Below are 12885 nucleotides of genomic sequence, written 5' to 3'. Positions count from 1 at the left end.
AGAGTATATAGACTATAGACTATAGATTATAAACGTCACTGTCGCGTCGCTATTTTGTATGTGCCCAGAAACGTCGGTTTGGTGTCGCTACCGTGTTGGGATATCGCAAACAATAAACGCACCGATTGTCACGTACGAATAGGTTATTTTATACAAGGAGTGTAAATAATGTCCTGTTGAAATATATTTATTATAATTTATAACGTGATCGTAATTTCGTAAAGTAACAATAGTCCAATGATGGGCTCCGACCATACTCACAGACGATGGAGCAATCTGCGAAAATTATTAGAGAGATCTGGTCCTTTTTGCAGACCGGATTTTGAGCCGTCCTCGGAGACATTGCAATTTTTATTAGAAAACTGTAAGATCCTTGTTATCGGTGCCGGCGGTTTAGGATGCGAGTTGCTTAAGGATTTAGCGTTGATGGGATTCAGACAGATTCATGTTATCGACATGGACACAATCGAACTGTCCAACCTTAACCGGTATGACAACAATAACATTCGATAAATTAAACTAAATAAATGTCTAGAAGTTATCGAAGTTAATGGAACGTTGTGAAATTAATATCAACAGGCAGTTTCTCTTTCGCCGTAAAGATATCGGCTCGTCGAAAGCCGAAGTAGCTGCACGGTTTGTAAATACCAGAATTCCAGGATGTATGGTCATGCCACACTGTTGCAAAATACAAGACAAAGATGAAGAGTTTTACAGGCAATTTCATATAATAGTTTGTGGCTTGGATTCCATAATTGCAAGAAGATGGATTAATGGTATGCTACTGTCCCTTTTAGTCTATGAAAATGGAGAATTGGATAGATCTAGCGTTATACCAATGATCGATGGAGGAACAGAGGGTTTTAAAGGAAATGTGAGGGTAATTTTGCCTGGTCTCACTGCTTGTATCGAGTGCACCTTAGATTTGTATCCTCCTCAGGTGAATAGTATACGGGTTTCTGTATATTAATTATCGTTTCATGAGACAACATTCCTTATTTTCATTTTGATTGTTCTTAAATCTAGGTCACGTACCCGTTGTGTACAATAGCAAACACTCCACGTTTACCAGAGCATTGTATAGAGTATGTGAAAGTAATTCAGTGGCCAAAGGAAAATCCATTTGATTGCCCAATAGATGGTGATGATCCTCAGCATGTAAATTGGATTTATGAAAAGTCCATTGAAAGGGCAACACAATTTGGTATAAAAGGTTTAACGTACAGACTGGTTCAGGGAGTAGTTAAAAATATTATACCTGCTGTTGCATCAACAAATGCTGTTATTGCAGCAACTTGTGCTACAGAAGCATTCAAGCTTGCTAGTAGTTGCAGTGCCTCCCTGAATAATTATATGGTAATTATATATAAACTCGATAATACAGATTTAAATTCTGCAATACAATTTGAAAATAATTTTCTTCTTAAAGGTGCTCAATGACTTGGATGGTATCTATACATACACTTACGAAGCAGAGAAAAAAGAAGACTGTGTTGCATGTAGCCAAATTCCAAAAGAAATTGAGATTAGCAATCCTAAATTCAAACTGAAAGATTTGATAGAGGTTCTTTGCGAAAGATCTGACTTGCAAATGAAAAATCCAGGTCTTACCACCTATATGGATGGTAAACATAAAACATTGTATATGCAAACTGTAGCGAGTATCGAGGAGAAAACACGTGAGAACTTAACGAAAACTTTAGTCGATCTCGGACTAAGAAATGGTAGCGAGATTAACGTTGCCGACATCACGACGCCTAATGCAATTGTAATAAAATTGATATTTGTGTAGTTTAAGTTAAATACCTTTGGATCATAAAACTTCATTTTGTTCAAGAATTTCTGGCTACAAATGTCATCGTGTATTTACAGTATTTAATCAGTTTTTTTGTTTGGTTTAAAAAATCTTTTCGAGACAAGAATTCATTCAGCAAAATCAAGGAGTCTTCGATGTGGTATTGTGTTCGACGATATCACACGGTAACATTATTTTAATATTAATTTACTCCTTAAAATTTCAGTAATAAACTGGTATTGCTATTTTTTTTTAAGTAGCACTAATTACTTTGCCTATCCCTAAATATAACAGAAGCGGATATTAAAACTATGTTAGTTTATATAACATACCTGTTGCATTTATAATAAAGACACGACTGCGAATACGTTTCGATAATTCTGATGCTTCGTTTTCGCTTTCATTGGAGATCATATAGCATAGAAAACTTAATAAGTCATAATCCATAAAATTCTATCTTGTTCAATCAGAACTTTTAATCAAAGTGTTTTCTATACCTTCAGAAGTAGACAGTACCTTACAGATTATGCATCAATATGTGAAAACCCTGACAGAGAGAAACAAAAAAAGAAATATGCATGTGTCAAAATCTATACTTGTTAGCTTGTCATTAATTTTTTAATAACAATCTCATATCACCCTATTAAATTTAATTGTTAAGTATGAACTATGTGCACAGTCCTCGTTTTGCAATGTATTTAGATACTTGGTTTATGATCTCTATGCAAAGAAAACATCTTTAATTTTAATCGTTAATTCTCGCCAGTAACTGTATTTCCTGAAAAATTCTACAAAGAAAGATACACAGGTCCATCTTTTTTCCATATTTAGTAAATACATCTGTCATATTGTATCAAATAGAATGAGGCGATACTCGAATTAGGGCAAATGAAGGACAGTGCACGATGGACTAAGACATCTTTTGTTTTACAAGCACACTCGGTAACATTCGACATATGCACAACTTGAGTAGAAAAAATATCTATAACAGATACATTATCTATCCTCCTCATACAAAACTATCATTACATTGTTATAATATTTCATAATTTTCACCTTTTACCTCGGCAAGTCGATTACTCCCAAAGAACACCTCTATTCTTAGATTCTGTTTTTTTTGCTTTTCACTCAAGTGCGCAATAAAATTTGCGCGGAGCTGAATCGAATGGATTAAAATATTTTCTGACGGTTGGGAAATTTTTTGCAACGAAATACTCCGTGAATCCATTGGCATTTCATTATTTATACGGAATTCGAATGGTGGACATTGTTATTCCAATTGTACAATTCGACATTAGATGTTATCTTTTTTCTTTTTAAATGAACTCAAAAGCAGCTAGTGCACAACTAGCAACAGTGTCAAAGTGAATAGAGTGGAGCGAATGCCACAATTTGACAGTGCATTAGAAAACAGCGGTTAGCAATAATTCTCGTCGGTTACTTCTTTTTAATGTAACTAAAATTTCAGATTGGACATTATTCAACGTAATATACTTTTGTTAGAATCCAATAATATTTACGAAATAAAAATCGTACTTTATTGTTGTTTCTTCCACGAAAGAAACAGTATGCACGTGCGATTCACTTTCTGGCTCGGTCGATCTAGCTCGCACAACACAGTCATAAAACCGACCATTATGCTGCGAAACAAGTTCACATGCTTGAAATATGTAATACATCAGTTGCAAAATGTCTTATGAATAATCATCGTTCAGTGTATAATAATACCATGGTCCATTAAAAGATATTCCGGGTATAAAAACGTAAGAGTGAATAAGTGACGGCATAATGTGTCGTTAGATCCGATTCTTACAGGGCAGAAAGCTTGACACTTTTTCAACTGACTCAAATATTTTGTGTATAACACGGAAAATAATGATCTTCGAGTGTCATATGGGTAATACAACCAGGAAGGGTCAGAATTTGCAAATGACGTGCTCCAATGATGGAACAGGTACCAAGGTATATAGTAATGTCGAATAGTGCGTAGTTTCTGCTCTGAAGCTGTTAAACAGGAAGTAACATAAAGTGCACGATGTTAAGACGTCATAATGAACGCTAAAATGGTTGTGTTAGGCCTTGGCGTCGACTTCCATTGCCACTTCAGCTACAGACTTCTCGGCCTTCTTTTTCTTCTTCTTTGCGGATTTCGGATTTGCCGAAGTGCACAAGAGAGTCTGAGAAAAAGAACCAATTAATAAGAAAATCGGTCAGGAAATTAAAGAAAACACTGTATAACTCTCACCTTCAATTCTTGGTCTTCAACAACACAATCAGATTGGAAAGTGTCAAGATCAAAGGGGAGCCCTGTAATTTTATGTGGTCCATTAGGCATTAACAGTACTGTAAATTTGAACTGTGCAGCGAATTCATTTGGCTTTTCATACAGCACCTGAAATAATTAAAAAGTAGATGTTAAATACTGGAATTAAGTTAAGAAAAAAAAAAAATTGTATTTGACAGAAACTTACATGGAATGGTTCAATCAGCCTATGACTCACGCATTCCACCACAGCCATCTTTGCTTTCTTCTCGTCTTCGAAAGTACGCAAATTAAACGGCATCAAACCGTGTTTGTGAGTAACTTCAGAGTAAAACATGCGGGATGCCTTCAGTTTCAGCTGATATGTTTCCTCTGTTTTTTTAAATATAGTCACACGAGTATCTTGTTCTCTGCCTACACCTTCACCAGTGCTAACCAGTACGTCCATAGCATATACCTGATACAAATACATGCAAGTATATCACACACAAATGTTTCCATTGTTTGAAACAATTCTCCGATAGCTATATTAAATACCTCGTGAGTTTCAAGAGTATATTTTTCGTGTTCCTTTTTCTGCGCATCATTAGGATTTTGAATTATAGTTTTTTCACCGTCTATCTTGAATTGTTTCAACTGATGACTCAACATTCCCTCAATTGGCTTACATTTATATGCTTCACAAATTTTTTCTACCGTGCCTGTTATTGTATAAGTCTAAAAGTAAGGGATATAATTATATAGAGAATAGTTGGTACTGTTAATATATTAATATCCACCGTGTGTAAAATACATGAGACTTACCTCTGTACCTGGCTTTAGAAGCCTTAATGCAGCTTGAGATGCATAATGTGCAGCTAACACTACATCTGCTTTTCTACCAGTTACTTTTCTTGCCGATGTAGAACCTATAATAATAGTGTGCGCGACAACAGCTATGAAGCCATCGATATGTGCACCAAGATCTCTGAAAATATCAAATTGATAAGCCTTTTGATAACAAACAAAACATTTTATTTATAAGGTTACAATAGGTAAATATATGTACTATTAAAGAATAAACTTACACTTTTACCATGTCCTCATCTTTGAGTATGAGATCTGCTTCACTTGCAATTGGTGAGAAGTGACAAATGCAATTATTAACTGATATACATGTAGGAAAAGCGATTCCCTTCTTCAATTCTTTCTCCTTCTTAAAAACCTTACTGGTTTCTTCTAGTAACAATTTGTCTCCATACTCACAAATGTCTCTTACAGATGCTCCAATAACACATTTATCTAAAACTTGCCTTAATACTCCTGAAATAACAAGTAATAACATTATAGTAATAAACAATGAATCTATGATCAAATCGGTATGATCAGAGTAAAAAATGTACAAAAAATTATTTAAAGCACAGTTAAAACGATTTGTAATTGTTGTAGCCATGATAAAAATGAACGCAAACGAATAATAACATTAAGAATGTGAAGGTGTTCCAGGGATTCTTCAACGACTAATATTTTGATGGAAATGAAAAAAAAAATCAGAATTCGAGAAGACGAATAAGTTATGGTCATAAGTGAAAATGTTGATCTCCGATTACAGAAGAATTAGTAGACGAGATGCTTGAACTAAATGGAAAAACATAAATAATTTCTATTCGATCCATCGTTAGCGAAAACATGGAAGACGCAGGTTATCGATGAGTTATTGAATTGTAATAGTCAATACTACTCCATCCCACATGGTAAGGAAGCCCGGCATTAGCGCGCCACATTCCATATGGCCAGCCGGAAAAAAACAACATTACAGGACCCGTGGTTCTACGAGATAATTTTGCGTTTGTTTCCTGCGCTTCATTAGAGAACGTTAAGTCGTTTTCTTACGATTTACGATCTCGCCGGCCATTTTATACTTGGTGACAACCAAGTCTTCGGCGATGGTCTTCTCAGTATCCTCTTTGTCCGCCATGTCTTCAGCACACTATGTTACGATCACGTGACTTGAACCTCCTTTGCAGTTGCTTCCTGTAACAGTCAGCGCTACTGACCGTCTCGAATGACGACGGTCGAAATAGTTATTCACCCCACTTCGACGAACCCAGAATTACCATACAAATTGAGAGTTCCCTCTTATATCGTGATATGCAATGACTTCCGGAATATTTTGAAAAAGTATAAAATAACCACACTGGTTTCGATTAAAAATGTTTTTAAATGGTTTGTGGTGTACTTCTCCCCTGTAATGATAGTGTAAATCGGCACAGTTGTTGGTTATGAAGTTTTTAATTGGTATTTCATTTAACATGTAATATCTAATGACAAATGTAGTAAAGAAACTAGAGACCCTACAATAATTATTATGGTGCCTCTAGGTATAACCAGTAGCGTCAGTTGGCGAAAATAACGCCTCAAAAATGTTACATACAGCGCATGCACTGCCATATACATATACAATCAAGAACATGGCGATAACACGTGACTTTTGATCACTTGGTGCTATTCTCAATCGAATTGAGAGAATTGTACCCTCGCGAGCAAACTCTGCTTCCACTGAGGGAAATCGTGGCGTAAGAAAAGGGCTTTCTACCATTTGGCAAAGTTTATTTCTAGTACTGAAATAAATGTTAAACCTAATGTTAATTTGGCATAAATTTCAGTAATTCTCGATACCAAGTAGTAAAAGGCCCTTCCCCTACACCACTTATTTTCCTGGTACATCTCACACACACACACGGGGTCCCTTGTACATGCTCCGGGGGTTCTATGACCCCACGTTCTTACCAGACGGGGTCTCTGGCGTCCCCCTGCGGGGTTCTATGACCCCACGGTCTCACCACACGGGCTCCCAGTCGTCCCCACCGGGGGTTCTATGACCCCACGTTCTGACCGCGCGGGGTCCGAATCGTCTCCACCGGGGGTTCTATGACCCCACTTACTCACACACACGGGGTCTCTTGTGCATGCTCCGAGGGTTCCTTGACAGACTTCTGACAAAATTACAGAGTAGAGTCACCTAACGGCAAAAAAATGATACTGATTGACTAGTAGCTTGAACGTTTTGCCGTAGATGGCGCCATAAAATCTATTTGACCTAATTCCCGATTGTATGTACATATGTATGTTCATGTACCAAGAAATGAAACCTTAATTAAAAAGGCACAAGTGACAACTGTTTGTATACAACATTGATTCAGAAGGACTGAACAAACAATGTAACAGCTTCGGAAACAATACATAATTCTGATATGCACGGTTTTTCTATATTTATAATTACGTACCATTGACTACCATTGCATAAGAGAGAGCCAAGAGAGCTCCCGTTTCGGCCGATGCATCTCGAGCTCGAGTTGACAATGGTTGTCGGTGTGGGGTAGAAAACAATTTTCACGTTCTTATTCTTATCTTATTGTTGTAAAATATTTAAAAAAACGAAACAGTGAGTTTCAGAAGACAGTGATCAGACCTAAGAGATTTCCTATGTCAACAGTGGGCATACAGTGACCCGTTACATTATGCATAGTAACCCTGCTCTTATAAACATAATATATATATATATATATATATATATATATCGATATAGATATCAGTTAAAATCTTGCATTGTCATTCCTACTAAATAAGAGAAAAAAAAGAATACAGTTTCATTTGTCCTGCTCTTGATATTTTTTTACGATACGCGAGATACAAATACAATAATTTTCATTTGCGCTGGTTCGCGGTTGGTCTATCGCGATTCATCAGTTCATGATCAATCTTCTCGTGCGTCTGGCACGTACGTTCACGAATCGCGTAGTTCGGCTCAGTTCGGCTGATTGCGGATGATTTTGGTCAATCTTATCGTAACGCGTTTCGCCCTACGTTCGCGTGTAAATCTTCTATTCAGTTCGTCGTTCGTTCCCGTTCCCTTGGCTGTTTCATAAGTGATCGGAATCGCAGTATCCAAACAGTGAAAAATGACATATTTAGATCCATGGTGTCCGCGTTCCTGCAGCAACGTGAGAGGGGGAGAGGAAAAGAGATGTGTCTGAATTACAACAATTTGCTCAATAGCTAATAGACTCGATTCCTTTAGTTGCCTATCTTCATTTGTTTTTTGTTTTTCTTCCTTTAATTCGCCCGTGAGCCCTGAGCTGGGCGAGAAGGGACGAGTAGAGGGTGGCGGGGGATACGCGATGGTGCAGATCACGTAGAAAAGAAGCCAGATGTAAGGGCCAAGCGGGAACCCCGGACCTTGCGCACCAAAGTCCGGCGCTTTAGCCGCATCTTTCGCGAGCACTGTGCGCTTATTGTTAGACTTTGAAATTCCTCTGGTATGCTTTTCACGAGCCATTCACGATGCCCGCATATGCGACGATACTGCCATATCTCGTCCTAGGACTGTTAGGTAATTGTATGCACCATTATCTTCCCCGTTCGACGAGACTTGCGTCCGCGACGCAAATTACACGTTCCGCCTCGATCTCTTCCCCCGGTGATCACGGGGTGCCGTCGGGCCGTCTCTTTGCTTAATGTATTTCAAATTGTCACTAAATCCTGGCCGATCCATGTTATCGATATTCACCTCTCTGTTTACAAACGCGCTTCGTCAGACTGTATAAATAAGACACGAGACTCTCGGGAACTATAAATTGATTAACTCGACGGATGAGAAACTACCTAGTGGAAAACGTTTTGATGTTAACGATATTTGTTAGATATCAATATATCATAAAACATTACACAACCTGAATAGTTCAAATGTATGTTTTATATTGTGACATGTAAAATACTTACAAACAATCGTGTAACCAATACTGTGAATAACGTTGAAAAGTTTATAAAAAATGACATTGAACAGTTTGGCTTCTGCAATGAGTACATTATAAATTGACAGCATTTATTGAGTAAGAAGAATGAAGAATAAATAAAACATAATGGAACAAAAGAACTATTTCAAGACGAAGGTTTTGTTTTGTTTTGTTTTGTTTTGTTTTGTTTTGTTTTGTTTTTGAGGTAATGAAACATTTAATAGAGGAATCAACAATTTCTTTAATTTCCATTCTTTAAGTGAAAATTTTTTAGTTTGTCCAACCTTATATGTCTTTGGCATTGAGTATAATTTGGTATGCTCATTAAATCATTGTATATGTATTTGGAACATAATTGTGTATACTATTCTGAATTTTCTGTACATTATATATGTTATTGTCAAATACCAAAAGATTATAAACAATTATAATTTTCAGGACCTACTTTAGGATAAAAAAAAAAAAAAAAAACAACACCCCCCCCCCACACCCCCCCCCCAGAAATGCTCAGGAAGAGAAGAATGTGGCCCGCATGATCCAGGCAAAAGGAACCACTGTTATGTCTTGTGGCAAATTGACAACATTACCAAAAAGTCTATAATTAAATTGAAGGTACAATATAGTTTAGTGTTTATCCATTTATGGTACTTATTCTTTAAATAATTACTTTGGACCTTGAAGTAATACTATTGTGAATTGCAGGGATGTTTTCTTGATAGTAATGACTGTTATGACAGGCCACATTGCATCGAGAACAGTGCAGAAAGAAAGAAGGAACTATTCTTCTGTTGCTGCGATGGTAACATGTGTAATCAGAATTTCACATGGGACCCCCATCCAACATCCTCCTCCAAACCTATCCAATCTTCTGTTCCACATGGTATGCGTTTATGTAAAATTGCTTTAAGATAAATGAAATTCTTGCGCGATAAATCTGTACGATCTATATTTTTTCTGTATTATTAAATATGAGTTTTCTTTCAGAATCAGAACCCGTTCCAAACACAGAACAACAAATAATCACGCTTGTTTTATCAGTATCCATACCCATGCTCCTCCTTGCTATTATTTTACCATTTTTGTATTGGTGCTATCGACGTAGGAAGTTGGGATATTTCAACGAGGTTTGGAAGACATATGTACATAATATCAAATTACTAAACGTTATTGTTTTGTTTTTGGTGTGGTACTACCAACTGCACGTGACGTACAATATTCTAACAAAGTAAATTTCACAGGTACCGACCTTGGAACCTCTTCCATTGCCGCAACCATCTCCCAATTTGGGGCTACGTCCTATACAGCTGCTGGAGATCAAAGCTCGAGGCCGTTTCGGAGCAGTCTGGAAGGCGCAATTGAAAAACGAAATCGTCGCTGTCAAGGTGTTCCCTATACAGGACAAGCAGTCTTGGCAGACCGAACAAGAAATCTTCAAGCTTGCTCACATGGATCACGAAGATATATTACGTTTCATAGGCGTTGAGAAACGGGGGGACAATTTACAAGCAGAGTTCTGGTTAATCACTGCTTACCATGAGAAAGGCTCGTTATGCGATTATTTGAAAGCAAATGTTGTCACGTGGCCCGAGATGTGCAGAATAGCAGAGTCCATGGCAAGGTATATAATCTTGAAGCATACTTCGCAAATGTCGTATAAATGTTTCTTACTACGAGGTCATTATTATTTTGGTCAGAGGTCTGATGCATCTACACGAAGAGATTCCAGCCAACAAAGCAGACGGTTACAAGCCTGCTGTGGCTCACAGAGATTTTAAGTCAAAAAATGTTCTGCTTAAAGTCGACATGAGTGCCTGCATAGCAGATTTTGGATTAGCACTGATATTTCATCCTGGGAAGCCTTGTGGTGACACACATGGACAGGTATGTTTATCACACACTTTAAATATATTAGAAAATCTCAACTGTGATTTTACATTGCTTTTTCTTATTAAGGATACCTAAGATAGTATTCTGTACTGTGTTAAACATTATTTATTTTCCACATCATTGCATTCAGGTTGGAACAAGAAGGTACATGGCACCAGAAGTCTTAGAAGGTGCAATTAATTTTACGAGAGACTCGTTTCTACGAATCGACATGTACGCTTGTGGGCTAGTGCTTTGGGAGCTGGCTTCACGATGTACTGTACAAGATGTAAATTTTCATTTCTTTCATGTTCTTAAACATTTAATATTTATATTATCGATCGGTTTATTATGTTAGTTTTATTTACTATCAGGGACCAATTGGAGAATACAGATTACCATTCGAGGATGAGGTGGGTCTTCATCCGACGTTGGAGGATATGCAAGAAAGTGTTGTGCACAAGAAAGAAAGGCCACTCATTTTAGAAACATGGTGTAAACATCCTGTAAGTAAATTCTTTTCGATACATCTATAAAATTTACTGTATTTTTATTATAAGGCTTATTCGATTCACGTGTGTTAATAAACACACGTGATCTCAATGAACTTGTCTGTCACAATCTTAGGGACTTCAATCGATATGTGATACAATGGAAGAGTGTTGGGATCACGATGCTGAAGCTCGTCTTTCAGCTTCTTGTGTAATGGAAAGAGTTGCTACGTTGAGTAGGACGCTTGTTTTACATTCGTCGACATTAATAAGAGTTGATAATACCAACGAGACTATCACCACTAAGGAATCTAGTATGTAGTTAAACTACGTGTATTATAGCTTTAGTTACATTGCACAACCATTTTCTGTATCATAAAAACATTTTTATCATATACATACATCAATGAGGAATGTCGAAATACTGCATGTCATGCCGCGATAATTATTATATTTTTTTCATTCTATTCCTTTTTTTAAATAAGTATTTTATTTTTCGAACTAACGCGAGGGATCATGATCATTTTACTGTGTTTGTGGATTAGATAACGAAAAATCGAGTGAAAATACTTTTACAATAACAGTTTTTTTTTCTTAATTACTGTTATTTATTCGACATTATTTGGATGTTTTAACATGTTAGTGTATCTCGTTCATGTGTAGAGTATTTTCGTATGAATCACTAACATTTTTTAAATTTTGTAACCATGCAAAATTATTTAATTTGTAATACGTTACATAACCTTTTTAGTTAATAATGTATGGAGAATCGAATCATACGAATGTATAATCATTCATGAATTGGGTTATTGGTGTGAAAGGCAATTTGATTACCAGAGATTCCGAAGTTTCTTAATCTCTTAAAATATTCATGTTTCGCACATATGAATCTTGTTTAACTGTAAGCCGTACAACGCGGTTAAAAATACTTTTTTTGTGCATGCAGTATGACTGATTAATGCGAACGTTGTAGTTTGTCTTTTTTCTTTCTCTTTTACTGCATGAAATGAAGTATATACTGCTAAGCTTCGAATGTACAAATTTTTGTTTTTAATATGGGATGGTCGGCGGTCACATTCCTCATTGATGTAAAGCAACCATGCAATGTTTGTTCTGAGATAACAAGATGGATAAGAAAAGAAACACTAGCCAAGTGAATTTCAATAATTGAGTTTTATCTGTAAAGTGGTATCGTATGTGAATTGTTATAAAAAAAAAAAAAAGAAAAGATGACTCAACAACCTTATACAAAGTACCTGGTAGGAACAGTCGAGTTAACTGATTGGAAGCCATGAGGAATTTATTAGGATTTCGCACGAAATAACCGAGCTAACTATGATTATTTTGCATTTTTGTAATATAGGTACGATATTTAAGATGACCAATTTACTTCGCGGATGATTGACTCCCTGAACTTTATTTTACTTTATAATACGTCCAACCAAAAAACCTCGTGAGATGAATACACCTTTATTTAAATTAAATTCATATAAATTTACAGAATATCTAATACGGAAGTATAATTTCATTTTTTAATATTCAGATATTGCTTAATATACATGCCTTTTTAAGTAGATAAACTCTTTTTAATATACAAAAATTTCTGTTTTCTTTCACTCTCATAGTTTCGAAAACATTAATATGGCAATATTTAGTCTACCACTCTGTATATGTATGTATGTATGTGACTTCTAG

At 36.3% G+C, this 12885-nt stretch overlaps 3 protein-coding genes across 3 annotated transcripts; 2 read left to right on the top strand and 1 right to left on the bottom strand.

The window, feature by feature from the left end:
- Positions 1–73: 73 nt before the first annotated feature.
- Positions 74–1792, top strand: LOC107187215 (NEDD8-activating enzyme E1 catalytic subunit). The gene is made up of 4 exons (XM_015575250.1): positions 74–488; positions 580–940; positions 1027–1356; positions 1430–1792. The coding sequence occupies exons 1-4, from the start codon at positions 238–240 to the stop codon at positions 1790–1792; spliced, it is 1305 nt and encodes a 434-aa protein (XP_015430736.1). The 5' UTR covers positions 74–237.
- Positions 1793–3018: 1226 nt separating this feature from the next.
- Positions 3019–6080, bottom strand: LOC107187206 (proliferation-associated protein 2G4). The gene is made up of 7 exons (XM_015575236.1): positions 5931–6080; positions 5126–5360; positions 4863–5025; positions 4596–4775; positions 4267–4515; positions 4041–4187; positions 3019–3972 (listed from the first exon to the last, which is right to left on the bottom strand). Exons 1-7 carry the CDS (start codon positions 6013–6015, stop codon positions 3868–3870), a joined length of 1164 nt encoding a protein of 387 aa, XP_015430722.1. The 5' UTR covers positions 6016–6080; the 3' UTR covers positions 3019–3867.
- A 1695-nt stretch (positions 6081–7775) lies between these two features.
- LOC107187122 (activin receptor type-2A) lies at positions 7776–11697 on the top strand. Its single transcript, XM_015575131.1, has 10 exons — positions 7776–8430; positions 9272–9285; positions 9335–9445; positions 9536–9713; positions 9818–9957; positions 10072–10451; positions 10528–10714; positions 10851–10988; positions 11074–11205; positions 11327–11697. The coding sequence occupies exons 1-10, from the start codon at positions 8382–8384 to the stop codon at positions 11510–11512; spliced, it is 1515 nt and encodes a 504-aa protein (XP_015430617.1). The 5' UTR covers positions 7776–8381; the 3' UTR covers positions 11513–11697.
- The last annotated feature ends 1188 nt before the right edge of the window (positions 11698–12885 follow it).

The sequence above is a fragment of the Dufourea novaeangliae genome, unplaced genomic scaffold (assembly GCF_001272555.1).
Source record: "Dufourea novaeangliae isolate 0120121106 unplaced genomic scaffold, ASM127255v1 scaffold99, whole genome shotgun sequence".
NCBI lineage: Eukaryota > Metazoa > Arthropoda > Insecta > Hymenoptera > Halictidae > Dufourea > Dufourea novaeangliae.
This window is presented reverse-complemented; position numbering and strand designations above follow the sequence as displayed.

Bases quoted from the DNA above. Each gene is read 5' to 3' on its own strand.
- LOC107187122 (XM_015575131.1), top strand. From the start codon at position 8,382: ATGCCCGCATATGCGACGATACTGCCATATCTCGTCCTAGGACTGTTA. The intron at 10,715-10,850 runs GTATGTTTATCA...CATTGCATTCAG, and splicing joins GTGGTGACACACATGGACAG to GTTGGAACAAGAAGGTACAT. The intron at 10,989-11,073 runs GTAAATTTTCAT...ATTTACTATCAG, and splicing joins CACGATGTACTGTACAAGAT to GGACCAATTGGAGAATACAG.
- LOC107187215 (XM_015575250.1), top strand. From the start codon at position 238: ATGATGGGCTCCGACCATACTCACAGACGATGGAGCAATCTGCGAAAA. The intron at 489-579 runs GTATGACAACAA...TAATATCAACAG, and splicing joins GAACTGTCCAACCTTAACCG to GCAGTTTCTCTTTCGCCGTA. The intron at 1,357-1,429 runs GTAATTATATAT...TTCTTCTTAAAG, and splicing joins CCTCCCTGAATAATTATATG to GTGCTCAATGACTTGGATGG.
- LOC107187206 (XM_015575236.1), bottom strand. From the start codon at position 6,015: ATGGCGGACAAAGAGGATACTGAGAAGACCATCGCCGAAGACTTGGTT. The intron at 4,776-4,862 runs GTAAGTCTCATG...CCTTACTTTTAG, and splicing joins TTCTAAAGCCAGGTACAGAG to ACTTATACAATAACAGGCAC. The intron at 4,516-4,595 runs GTATTTAATATA...TATTTGTATCAG, and splicing joins ATACTCTTGAAACTCACGAG to GTATATGCTATGGACGTACT.